Here is a 13101-nt window from a genome sequence, read left to right as displayed (position 1 = left end):
GATGCGCGAAGCGAGGCGAGAAGCAGAGAGAGATGCGCAGAGCGAGGCGAGAAGCAGAGAGAGATGCGCGAGGCGAGGCGCAGAGAGAGATGCGCGAGGCGAGGCGCAGAGAGAGATGCGCGAGGCGAGGCGCAGAGAGAGATGCGCGAGGCGAGGCGCAGAGAGAGATGCGCGAGGCGAGGCGCAGAGAGAGATGCGCGAGGCGAGGCGCAGAGAGAGATGCGCGAGGCGAGGCGCAGAGAGAGATGCGCGAGGCGAGGCGCAGAGAGAGATGCGCGAGGCGAGGCGCAGAGAGAGATGCGCGAGGCGAGGCGCAGAGAGAGATGCGCGAGGCGAGGCGCAGAGAGAGATGCGCGAGGCGAGGCGCAGAGAGAGATGCGCGAGGCGAGGCGCAGAGAGAGATGCGCGAGGCGAGGCGCAGAGAGAGATGCGCGAGGCGAGGCGCAGAGAGAGATGCGCGAGGCGAGGCGCAGAGAGAGATGCGCGAGGCGAGGCGCAGAGAGAGATGCGCGAGGCGAGGCGAGAGCAGGAGAGATGCGCGAGGCGAGGCGAGAAGCAGGAGAGATGCGCGAGGCGAGGCGCAGAGAGAGATGCGCGAGGCGAGGCGCAGAGCGAGATGCGCGAGGCGAGGCGCAGAGCGAGATGCGCGAGGCGAGGCGCAGAGCGAGATGCGCGAGGCGAGGCGCAGAGCGAGATGCGCGAGGCGAGGCGCAGAGCGAGATGCGCGAGGCGAGGCGCAGAGCGAGATGCGCGAGGCGAGGCGCAGAGCGAGATGCGCGAGGCGAGGCGCAGAGCGAGATGCGCGAGGCGAGGCGCAGAGCGAGATGCGCGAGGCGAGGCGCAGAGCGAGATGCGCGAGGCGAGGCGCAGAGCGAGATGCGCGAGGCGAGGCGCAGAGCGAGATGCGCGAGGCGAGGCGCAGAGCGAGATGCGCGAGGCGAGGCGCAGAGCGAGATGCGCGAGGCGAGGCGCAGAGCGAGATGCGCGAGGCGAGGCGCAGAGCGAGATGCGCGAGGCGAGGCGCAGAGCGAGATGCGCGAGGCGAGGCGCAGAGCGAGATGCGCGAGGCGAGGCGCAGCGCGAGATGCGCGAGGCGAGGCGCAGCGCGAGATGCGCGAGGCGAGAAGCAGCGCGAGATGCGCGAGGCGAGGCGAGAAGCAGGGAGAGGTGCGCGAGGCGAGGCGAGAAGCAGCGCGAGAGGTGCGCGAGGCGAGAAGCAGAGAGAGATGTGCAAAGCGAGGCAAGAAGTAGGCATGTTCAAGTCCTATGATTTCTAATAAAAGTATTTACATACCATGTAAATAAAAAATGACGTACAGATGTTGAGAAACATTGGCTAATACTTCCCAAATTTGAAGACAGTGGTTCAGATTTCCTCCCAGCTTGCTCTAAGTTCAGCTGTTCAACTCCTAGCAGCAACAGAGTTTCATCAGTGTCCATTCTCCTGTTTCCTTTCTTTTGTGTTTTTTTTTTTTTCTACAGAAACAGTTAGTTGCTCAAAAGATTCATATAGAGGAAAATGAGGACAGAGACACAGGGCTGGAACAAAGGCATAATAAAGAGGATCCTGACTGCATTAAAGCCAAGGTGCCCTTGGGGGACCTAGATCTGTATGATGGCACCTACATCACCTTAGAGAGCAAAGATATCCGGTAAGGAGATGCTTTGTCCTTCAGATTTTGAATGAATGAAGAAAAATCTAAATGTAAAGGAAAAAAAACAAAACAAAACCACAACAACCTTCGCTGCCTATTGTTTAGATCACAGTCACTTTGTTTTCTGTTTCACACCTTGAGTCCTGTGTCCAGTTCTGGGCCCCTCAGTTTAAGAAAGATCTTGAGTTGTTGGAACCTGTCCAGAGAAGGGCAGCAAGGCTGGGGAGGGGTCTGGAGCACAGCCCTGTGAGGAGAGGCTGAGGGAGCTGGGGGTGTTTAGCCTGGAGAAGAGGAGGCTCAGGGCAGACCTCATTGCTCTCTACAACTGCCTGAAGGGAGGTTGTAGCCAGGTGGGGGTTGGGCTCTTCTCCCAGGCAAGCAGGGACAGAAGGAGAGGACACAGTCTCAAGCTGTGCCAGGGGAGGTTTAGGCTGGATGTGAGGAAGAAATTCTTCCCAGACAGAGAGATTGGCCATTGGGATGTGCTGCCCAGGGAGGTGGTGGAGTCACCATCCCTGGAGGTGTTTAAAGTAAGCCTGGATGAGGCTCTCAGTGCCATGGTTGAGTTGATTGGATGATGTTGGGTGATAGGTTGGACTTGATGACCTCAAAGGTCTTTTCCAACCTAATTCTGTGATTCTGTTAGTGTGGAATAAAGTGGAAAAACCACCTCTGCCACTAATTGTGGAAGAGTATGATACAGAAATGCTATCACCCACAAACTGTCCTTGTCAGCCCTATCCTGAAACATCTCCACTCTATTCCAACCTTCCCAGTCCATCCTGCTCTGCTGTAAGTCTGTAGTGCAATGAGCAGATGGGAATCAAACTGAAGTGCAGCCTGTAGAAGGGGGTTGAATTTGCTTGAGGGTGTTTTGAGCCCCACTCAACTTGTAGTGGGGGCTTGTTGATTGAAATTTTAAGGGAATTCTGTAGATTACCAAGCTGTGAACCTTCTGGCAGATTCCATGCCCTGTGTTTAAACAAGGAAAGGTCCAATTGTGGTGTCCCCATCATAAGGACACAGAGGTGTTGGAGCAAGTCCAGAGGAGGGCCACAGAGATGATCCAAGGGCTGGAGCACCTCTGCTGTGAGAATGGGTTGAGGGAGCTGGGGGTGTTCAGCCTGGAGAAGAGAAGACCCTGGGGGGACCTTAGAGCTGCTTTCCAATAGCTGAAGGGATCCTACAGGAAGGCTGCAGAGGGACTTCTCAGGAGGGTGTCTAAGGACAGGCCAAGGGTGAATAGTTTGAGGCTGAGGGAGAGCATGGTTAGACTGGAGATGAGGAAGTAGTTCTTCATCACTGAGAGTGGAGAGACTCTGGAATGGGTTGCCCAGAGAGGATGTGGATGTCCCCTCTTTGATTTGAAGCTGAGGGAGAGTATGGTTATACTGCACCCCTGATTCAGGGTGCTGCTGTAGTAGTAGCTTCTTATAACGAGGAGCTATTGGGTGACCAAGGTAGGGCACAAACCCTACTACTGCTGCAAGTAGAATTCCAGAAATGCAGAGAGCAGTGAATCTCAGAGTCCTTTATTCCAGTGTTGTAGAATTCCCAGCATTACAAAGTCTTAGAGTGTCCTTAACAGAAGTCCCAGAAGCCCTTAACAGAGAATTGCAGAATGTTAGGGACTGGAAGGGACCTCAGAAGCTCATCCAGTCTAACCCCCCCTGCTAGAGCAGGATCATGTAGAGCAGGTCACACAGGAACACAGCCAGGCAGATTTTGAATATCTCCAGAGAGGAAGACTCCACAACCTCCCTGGGCAGCCTGTTCCAGTGTTCTGTCACCCTCACAGGATAAAAAATATTTCCTCATGTTTCCATGGAAAGCAGTAAGCAGCTAACTAACAGAAGTCCCTAGCAGCCCTAACCCCTCCAGTCTCCTCTATTGCTCCAAGTAGCTGTGTAAATTCTCTTTCTTATCAATCCCTTAACTAATAAAACCCAACCACATAGATAAGGTAAAAATCTTTTCCCAGTTAAGAGGTGCCAGCATGTTCAAGGAGGTGGCTTCTGCAGCGTGTTCCAATCCAAGGGTGCCAAGGTTGTTCTTGGCACACGTGGAATGTTATTGTTTGGCTTTTTGCAGTGTGCAATTGGTCAGCTAGAAAGTATTTCACAATCCCATGTACTCTGCACATCTCCCAGCTCTTGTTTGCAGACTAGTGGCTGCAGCAGGCCTAGACTGGATCTCAGGAAGAAGCCCTTTGGTACAAGGGTGGTGAGACTCTGGACCAGGTTGTCCGGAGAGGATGTGGATGTCCCCTCTCAGGAGGTGTTCAGGGCCAAGTTGGATGAGTCCTTGAGCAACCAAGTCTCTTGAAGCAACCAAGTCTAGTTGAGAGGTGTCCCTGCCCATGTCAGGGAGGTTGGAGTAGATGATCTCTGAGGTCTCTTCCAACCTAAACCATTCTGTGACGAGTGGACAGTTTGCTTGGCATTCAGCTTCACTGATAATTCATCTTCAGGGCTGATGGTTTGGGTTTTCATAGAATCAAAGAATTGTCGGGGTTGGAAGGGACCTCAAGGACCTGCCAGTTCCAACCCCCCTGTCATGGGCAGGGACACCTCACACTACAGCAGGTTGCTCACAGCCACATCCAGCCTGGCTGCAAAAACCTCCAGGGATGAGGCTTCCACCACCTCCCTGGGCAACCTCTGCCAGTCTCTCACCACCCTCATGGGGAACAACTTCTTCCTAACATCCAGCCTGAATCTCCCCATTTCTAGTTTTGCTCCATTCCCCCCAATCCTATCACTCCCTGACACCCTCAAAAGTCCCTCCCCAGTTTTCTTGGAGCCCCCTTCAGATCCTGGAAGGCCACAAGAAGGCCTCCATGGAGCCTTCTTCTCTTCTTCAGACTGAACAGCTCCAACTCTTATGAGGTAAAATTCAGTAAACATCCTCACACAGAGGAATAAAGCAATTTGATATTACATGACCTACACTTTGAAGAAGGAAAAAAAAAAAACACAACACAAAAACAGGCACTAAGAAGTGTGTATTTCTGTATTTACCCAAAATGCCCATTCACTCATTGAAACAGCTAGTCAGGAGTAAGAACACATTATGTGCTTTCTTGTGCTCATACATATGTCCACATATGAGAGCAGCTCCAGCCCTCTCTCATCCTCATGGCCCTTCTCTGGACACCTTCCAGCACCTCCAGATCCTTCCTGGAACAGAGGCTCCAGAACTGGACCCAGAGCTCCAGGTGTGGTCTCAGCAGAGTGGAGCAGAGGGGCAGAATCCCCTCCCTGGCCCTGCTGGCCACACTTCTCTTGCTGCAGCCCAGGCTCTGCTTGGCTCTCTGGGCTGCAAGTGCTCACTGCTGGCTCCTGTTGAGCTTCTCCTGCACCAGCACCCCCAAGGCCTTTTCTTCAGGGCTGCTCTCCAGCCAGTCCCTGCCCAGCCTATTTCCATGCTTGGGATTGCCCTGACCCAGATATAGTACCTTGCATTTGGTTTTGTTGAACCTCAAGAGGTTGTCATGGGCTCACCTCTCCAGCCTGTCAAGTTCTGTCTGGATGGATCCCTTCCGTCCAGGGTGTCAGCTGCACCACACAGCTTGGTGACATCAGCAGACTTGCTGAGGGTGCACTCAATGCCTCTGCCAACAAAGATGTTGATCAAGCCTGGTGGTGTTACGATTTTTCACATCATCAGATGAATACTTGAGGTGGGAAAAGGTTAATTTTATCCTCAGGCACCTTCATTTGGGCTTCTCACTAATACCTGGGGTTTGTTTCAGTTAAAGAATTTTCTGATCTGTATGAGTTGCTGTTTGCTTGGCAGACAGATCATTAATCACAGTAGCAGTACACTAGCTTGGCACTGGTAGGTTTTGGAGACTACCCAAATGTTGATGTTTTCTCTAAAGCAGGTAGAACTTTGTTTAACTTTGCATTGATGACATCCTAATGAAAATCTGTGAAGATACCAGAAATGGTTTCATGTGCTCCAAACACAGGGGTTTTGTTTGGGTGTTTTTTTTATCAGTCAAATCAGGAGTGCAATGAAGGGACTGAAGCATGTGCTCTCTGAGGAGAGGCTGAGAGCCCTGGGGCTTTTTAGTCTGGAGAAGAGAATGCTGAGAGGGGATCTGATCAATGTCTATCAATAGCTGAGGGCTGGAGTTCAAGAGGGAGGGGACAGGGACAGGCTCTGCTCAGTTGCACCCCGTGACAGGACAAGGGGCAATGGATGTGAACTCCAGCGCAGGAGGTTCCACCTCAACATGAGGAGGAATTTCTTCACTGTGAGAGTCCCAGAGCCCTGGAACAGGCTGCCCAGAGAGGTTGTGGAGTCTCCTTCTCTGGAGCCTTTCCAGCCCTGTCTGGATGTGTTCCTGTGTGACTTGTGCTGGATTCTGTGGTCCTCCTCTGGCAGGGGAGTTGGACTGGAAGATCTCCAGAGTTCCCTTCCAACACCTAACTTCCTGTGAGGCTGTTGTCTGTCGATTAGGATACTGTCTTTTAATGAACTTTAGCAGTGTTCTAATCTAGAGTCTGCTGTCTTATGTCCTCAGCCCTGAAGACTACATAGACACAAAGTCACCGGTGCCTCCAGACCTGCAGCAGCCAGACTGTACAAAAGTTCTAGATCTTCCATACAGTATTCATGCTTTTCAGCACTTAAGGGTAAGCAAGCAAGAAAGTGCAGGTAGGATGTTTTCCTCTATCAAGAAGAGGACTAGAAAACCCTTACTGGCAGTTGTCACTTAAGGTTGAGAGGTATTTTGGTCTCTCAAGACTGTCTCAGGGGTTTTTTGAACCACAGTTGTGCCCTCAGTTGAAGTTGCTTGGAGAAAGGCAGTTCCATCTGGTGCTGTTTCTCTTTTGTTATTGCTATTATCTGTTCTTACTATCTGGATCCCCCAACACAGGAAGGATGGGGATCTGATGGAGTGGGTCTAGAGGAGGGCAACAAAAATGATCAGGGGTTGGAGCAGCTCTGCTGTGAGGACAGGCTGAGGGAGCTGGGGGTGTTCAGCCTGGAGAAGAGAAGGCTTCAAGGAGATCTAATAGCAGCCTGCCAGGACCTGAAGGGGGCTACAAGAAGGCTGCAGAGAGACTGTTTGCAAAGGCCTGCAGGGACAGGACAAGGGACAATGGCTTCAAACTAGAGCAGAGCAGATTGAGATTGGATGTTAGAAACAGGTTCTGCACCATGAGGGTACTAGGACACTGCAGCAGGCTGCCCAGGGAGGTAACTGGGGCCCTATCCTGTAGGTATTCAAGGTTAAGTCTCTGAGCAACCTGCTCCACTGGAGGATGTCCCTGCTGACTGCAGGGGGCTTGGACTAGCTGACCTTTGGAGGTCTCTTCCAACCCAAACCATTCTATGCTTATTTGATCATTTGCCTTATTTTAGAGAGCCATTTTGAGGAAAATGCAGTCTGTTGTTTCCAGAACACACTCTAGCAAAATGGTAGCTTTTTGTTGGAAATTCTTCTGCCCTGTCAATTGTTTCAGCTGAAAACTGCAAAGGGCTGAGCAGGATGAAGATTCAGGGTCAGAAAATCCTTTAAGGACTTGTCTGTACCCTCTAACATACTTGAAAGTCTCTTTGGTATCCAAGTGCCAAGCCCTAAGCTAGAGGATGAGATAATTATTCTTTACTGGTACAAAGTTCATCTGCTTTAGAAAGATTAGAGTGGAGATGTGGTGCAGAAATCTGTCAGCAGTGTTGACTTGAACGAATTTCCTAATGCAGATGCAGCTCTAAGGGTGATATCTTGCTATTTGTTTTATGGCAAGACTTTAAAACAACATTTCACCTACCAATGAAGATTCTTCTTCTGGAGCAAACAGGAACTGAACTGCCCTAGCTCTGTTCCTGGGTCTGGATGTACTTGGGAAAGGAAGAAAGTGAAGAGAGATGATGTAAGAACACTTAAGACAGTGTTCATGTAGCCTGACAAATGTGAGTTAAAGGCTTCAGTGGTTGTTAGTGAAATGAAGCTGCCAGGTGGACAGTGCTAGCAGTATTTATAGTGTATTTATGCTATATTGTAGGATATATCCTTATATTTATGCTAGTTGATCAGTTATTTATCCTGTAGCAGAAATCAGTCACGAGGATGCTTAGGGGACTTGAGCATCTCCCCTGGGAAGAGAGCCTGAGAGCCCTGGGGCTGTTTAGTGTGGAGAAGAGAAGGCTGAGAGGGATCTGATCAATGTCTATCAATAGCTGAGGGCTGGGGGGCAAGTGGAGGGGGCCAGGCTCTTGTGGGTGGTGCACAGCAATAAGACAAGGAACAATGGAGACAAACTGGAACATAGAAGATTTCACCTCAACATGAGGAGAAACTTCTTTGGTGTGAGGGTGACAGAGCCCTGGAACAGGATGCCCAGGGGGCTTGTGGAGTCTCCTTCTCTGGAGACTTTCCAGACCCACCTGGATGCATTCCTGTGCAGACTCCCCTGGGTGCTCCTGCTCTGTCAGGGGGGTTGGACCTGATGATCTCTTGAGGTCCCTTCCAACCTCTGATATACTGTGATAATGCTGCTTTTGGCTGCTTCTAGTGTTTGCCTGTCTATAACAACATCTTCTTATCCATTACCCAGGTGACATTATCCCTAAGGTCTTGATAGGAAAGGATGAGGTGAAGGTAAAACCACCGAGCTGTAACCATCCCTTGGGAGTCCTGCTCTTGTGTGTATTCCTCTGCTTGTGGTTTCAAGTGTCAGCAAATACCCATCTGCAGTTTTTCTTTTAGGGGGTCCAAGAAAGAGTGAATCTCTCTGCTCCCTTGTTACCTAAAGAAGATCCAATCTTCACATACTTGTCACGGAGGCTGGGAAGGAGTATAGAGGAAATAGGCCACCGAATTTATGATGGGCTGATGAAGGTATGGAACTGCAATCTCAGGCTGTTGTGCTGGCTTTAGGCTGTGCCTTTTAACGTTTTTGCACAGAAATGTTAGCAACTAACAGAGATATGCTAGTAACTAACAGAGATATGCTAGTAACTAACAGAGATATGCTAGTAACTAACAGAGATATGTTAGTGACTAAGAGAAAGATGTTAGTGATTAAGAGAAAGATGTTAGTGACTAAGAGAGATGTTAGTAACTAACAGAGAGATGTTAGTAACTAACAGAGAGATGTTAGTAACTACAGAGAGATGTTAGTAACTAAGAGAGAGATGTTAGTAACTAAGAGAGAGATGTTAGTAACTAAGAGAGAGATGTTAGTAACTACAGAGAGATGTTAGTAACTAAGAGAGAGATGTTAGTAACTAAGAGAGAGATGTTAGTAACTAAGAGAGAGATGTTAGTAACTAAGAGAGAGATGTTAGTAACTACAGAGAGATGTTAGTAACTAAGAGAGAGATGTTAGTAACTACAGAGAGATGTTAGTAACTAAGAGAGAGATGTTAGTAACTAAGAGAGAGATGTTAGTAACTACAGAGAGATGTTAGTAACTAAGAGAGAGATGTTAGTAACTAAGAGAGAGATGTTAGTAACTAAGAGAGAGATGTTAGTAACTAAGAGAGAGATGTTAGTAACTAAGAGAGAGATGTTAGTAACTAAGAGAGAGATGTTAGTAACTAAGAGAGAGATGTTAGTAACTAAGAGAGAGATGTTAGTAACTAAGAGAGAGATGTTAGTAACTACAGAGAGAGATGTTAGTAACTAAGAGAGAGATGTTAGTAACTAAGAGAGAGATGTTAGTAACTAAGAGAGAGATGTTAGTAACTAAGAGAGAGATGTTAGTAACTACAGAGAGAGATGTTAGTAACTAAGAGAGAGATGTTAGTAACTAAGAGAGAGATGTTAGTAACTACGAGAGAGATGTTAGTAACTACCAGAGTAGTAAAAATGTGAATATATTGCTGTTGGGTGTAAAAAAAAAAAAAAAAAAAAAAAAAAAAAAAAAAAAAAAGAATGGTTATTCTAAACAAGTCTATTGGAGGGTGTGGCAGGTCAGGCTGGGTGCCTCCTGGCACTGCCACGTAAGTTACACCTCAGGTGTCCCCAGTGTCCAACCCAATAAGGTAGACACAGGAAACGGCCTATTTCTACCCAGAAATCTTGCACCCTATAAATCCATCTGCAAAGTCATTCTCCTCCTCTTTCTTCCCTCTCTGCTCCCATGGGAGATGCTTCCTATAGGGTAACAGTGGGGGAGGATCAGGGAGACCTGTCTAGGCCTACTGCCAGGAGGAGAAGGGAGGGCAGTCTCAGACCTGGCCAGCCTGAGACTAGCCTAGCAGTGCGGGGTGGAGAGGGAAGAAAGAGTCCTGGGGGTTTTGGGCAGACCCTCAGGTGGGGAGAAGGGAAGAGCTGGGAGGCCTTTGGGTTTTGTAAAAGGGACTCTCTGCACTTTGGGATATCTTTGCCACTCTGCTTGTAGTTTTTGTAGTTTCACCAGTTGCTTTTCCATTTAAACTTTCCATCACTCTTCAATGCCTTTGCCTGAGTGTCATTCTTTTGTCCCTCTCGGGGCAAGAGAGGATCTGTCTGGCCTCCAACCAGCACAGATGTTTTTTTTTTTTTTTGGTAGCAGAGGATGGTTGCTGCAGGGAACTCTGCAAATTGGATTGGAGGACTGGGGAGATGGAAAAGTTAAAATGGGTATCTGGGCGTTGGTGGTTTTGGTGGCTCAAGGTTTTGTTTGGGCGCCCGTGTGGGAGAGCTCCCTGAAGGGTTAGTTCTCAAAACAATGTTGGGCAGTATGGTGCAGGGTGTTCTGCTCTCTTCTTGCTTCTTTTTGGCTGGCAGGATTTCTAACACACCTCTGCTGACCTTGACTGCTTGGTCTGGTATTAACCTTATCCACTCTTCTCTTTCTTTCCTTTTGCCGGGGGGAGGCAGAGAAGAGGAGGCAGGGGGCCAGCTTTCCCTGGTGTTTTGGCCAGGATGGTCCTTGTGCTGTTTATTATTTGTAAATCCCTGTAAATGTTGTAAATACTGTCTGTTTGTATATATTCCTTGCATTCCGTTGTAGGCTGGAGTTTTGCTTGTAAACATAGCTTCCATTTGCTTCCAAACTGAGCTAGCCTGGTAAAGTTAACGTTGGGGGAGGGGGGGTGTGTGTGTTAGAATTTCCAACCTGCTACATCTGTGCACAGAAAGAGAGCTGGAGAGCTGTCCCCACGTGAGAGAGATGCTGTGTTGGTGTGAGCTGAAATTCCCCCCCCCACCGACAATAACCAGGCTAGCCCAGTCTGGAAGCAAATGAAAAGCTGTATTTACAAGCAGAGTCTAAAATCTACAATGAAATGCAATGAATATGTACAAATATACAAAATTCACAACATTCACAAATATATACAATCAACAGAAAAGCACAACCGATCTCCCTTTGCTTCCCCCCAAGGGGACCCTCCCAAAGGGGGCCTCCCTCTCCCAGGAGCTTCCCCCCCAGACCCCCCTGGACAGAGAAGCAGAGTTAGTTAAGCAGAAAGTTGTTAACTTAGCTGCCAAGGTCAGTGTGTTATCTTCAGCCAGAAGAGAAGAAGAAACAGCAGCCAGACAGCCCAGCAACTGCCCCCACTGCAGAACGCAGAATGTGCAGAGTGCCTACTTTGTTTTGGGTAATAGTTCTTAAACATTTCTATCTATCCAATGGAAGTGTTTAGAACAATCGTTATTTTGCTTTCTTACACCCAATAGTGACTTATTTACATTCTTTCACTTTCTCTGTTCTGAACTTTGCAAGGAAAAATTAAAAAGACAGTTTCAAACCATCACAGATGCCCTGTGCATGCCGTCAGATCCCAGATTTGCAAGTGTGGGTTTGCTTTACTCTTCAGATGCAACAGGCTGAGCCGAAACAGCTCCGGACTCAGGACAGAATGAATTTACCCCCCCCCCCCCCCCCAATACAGTAAATAAAATTAATTCCCCCTGCTTCCCCCAAAAGAGTAAATAAAATTAATTTTCCCTCCCCAAAAAAAGAGTAAATGAAAACAGTCACACAGAATTGGACGTTAAATAGCAATACTGTTCACAAAAGTAAACCAAATATAAAAGGGACCAAGGTGCAAGGTTATAGATACACACACTCAGAATCTGCCCTGGCTAAGCCCCACATTAAGCCTCAGTTAGGCCTCAATGATGCATCAAAAATATCCCCGCCAGCCAGCCCAACCTCCCCTCCATTAGGCCTCACTGCTCCCCACCAAGACAGACCCAGAGCAGGACTCAGCTGTGCACCAAGAAATAGATTCAAATCACAGAATCAACCAGGTTGGACAAGACCTCAGAGATCATCAAGTCCAACCTATTACCTAACACCTCCTGATAGCTAAACCATGGCTCCAAGGGCCACATCCAATCTGTTTTGGAACACCTCCAGGGGAGGTGACTCCACCACCTCCCTGGCCAGAGCAGGGCTCACTCACACACAGCCCAACTCAGTGGCAGCAGCCCAGAGTAGAGAGCTGACTGGAAAGTCTGCTCCTTGTATAGGGAGATACAGCAAAAGGGAAGAGAATAACAGATTACAATATCCTGTGCCCTCTCCATGGGACACAAGCCCTATGAGGAGGGGCTGAGTGAGCTGGGGGTGTTTAGCCTGGAGAAGAGGAGGCTCAGGGCAGACCTCATTGCTCTCTACAACTACCTGAAGGGAGCTTGTAGCCAGGTGGGGGTTGGGCTCTTCTCCCAGGCAACCAGCAGCAGAACGAGGAGACAGACTCTCAAGTTGTGCCAGGGGAGGTATAGGCTGGAGGTGAGGAGAAAGTTCTTCACAGAGAGAGAGAGAGAGATTGGCCATTGGGATGTGCTGCCCAGGGATGTGGTGGAGTCACCGTCTCTGGAGGTATTCAAGTAAAGCCTGGATGAGGCACTTGGTGCCATGGTCTGGTTGATTGGATAGGGTTGAGTGATAGCTTGGACTGGATGATCTTGGAGGTCTCTTCCAAGCTGGTTGATTCTATGACGCTTGAGCCCCTGGGGGACTTTTTGTCTCTGTGGTAGGACAGTTAATCCCTAACCTACAACATAGGCAGGCTGAAAACCTTTGCTGCTAGGCAAGCAGAGGGAACAGAAGGCATCAGCCAAGGCAGTAAATAGATACTTACTGTCATGTTTAATGGCTTGTGGATTTGTGTGTGTCTGGCAAGCCACATTCATTGCTCTGTCAAGGCAGGATGGGTTATAAAACAAAAACGTACTCAAAAACCCAAGCAAACAGTAGTGAAATGTGTTTTGGTTTTATGAAATGCCTTCCTGACAAGTCTGGGAGCTCTCATTGAGCTCCAGCTAAGCTGCTGATGCCTGGAGTACTGACACTCCTCATTCCATCTCACTCAGTGCTTGCACGTGTCTGAAAGGCAGAAGTTCTGCCTCTTTAATGTATTCCTGTGCTAGTTTGTTCTCCCTGAGCATTCCCATTGCCAAATGGCAGCTTTCCAGAGGAAGAGGATAAAACTTAGAGCAGGTTTGCTGCTCAGCTTTCTGTCCCCTAGTAATTAAAGCCCTAATTAACCT

General features: G+C 48.8%; 1 protein-coding gene across 1 annotated transcript in view; it reads left to right on the top strand.

Moving 5' to 3' along the window:
- TTC17 (tetratricopeptide repeat domain 17) overlaps positions 1-13101 on the top strand; it is an 80768-nt gene that overhangs the window by 12005 nt on the left and 55662 nt on the right. Inside the window, exons 3-5 of the mRNA XM_054380703.1 lie at positions 1483-1652; positions 6187-6298; positions 8380-8511. Coding sequence (XP_054236678.1) covers positions 1483-1652; positions 6187-6298; positions 8380-8511 — 414 coding nt within the window. The remainder of the gene's footprint in view (positions 1-1482; positions 1653-6186; positions 6299-8379; positions 8512-13101) is intronic.

The sequence above is a fragment of the Indicator indicator genome, chromosome 4, assembly GCF_027791375.1.
Source record: "Indicator indicator isolate 239-I01 chromosome 4, UM_Iind_1.1, whole genome shotgun sequence".
NCBI classification, from domain to species: Eukaryota; Metazoa; Chordata; class Aves; order Piciformes; family Indicatoridae; genus Indicator; species Indicator indicator.
The sequence above is the reverse complement of the archived record's forward strand: the minus strand, read 5'-3'. Positions and strand labels throughout refer to the sequence as shown.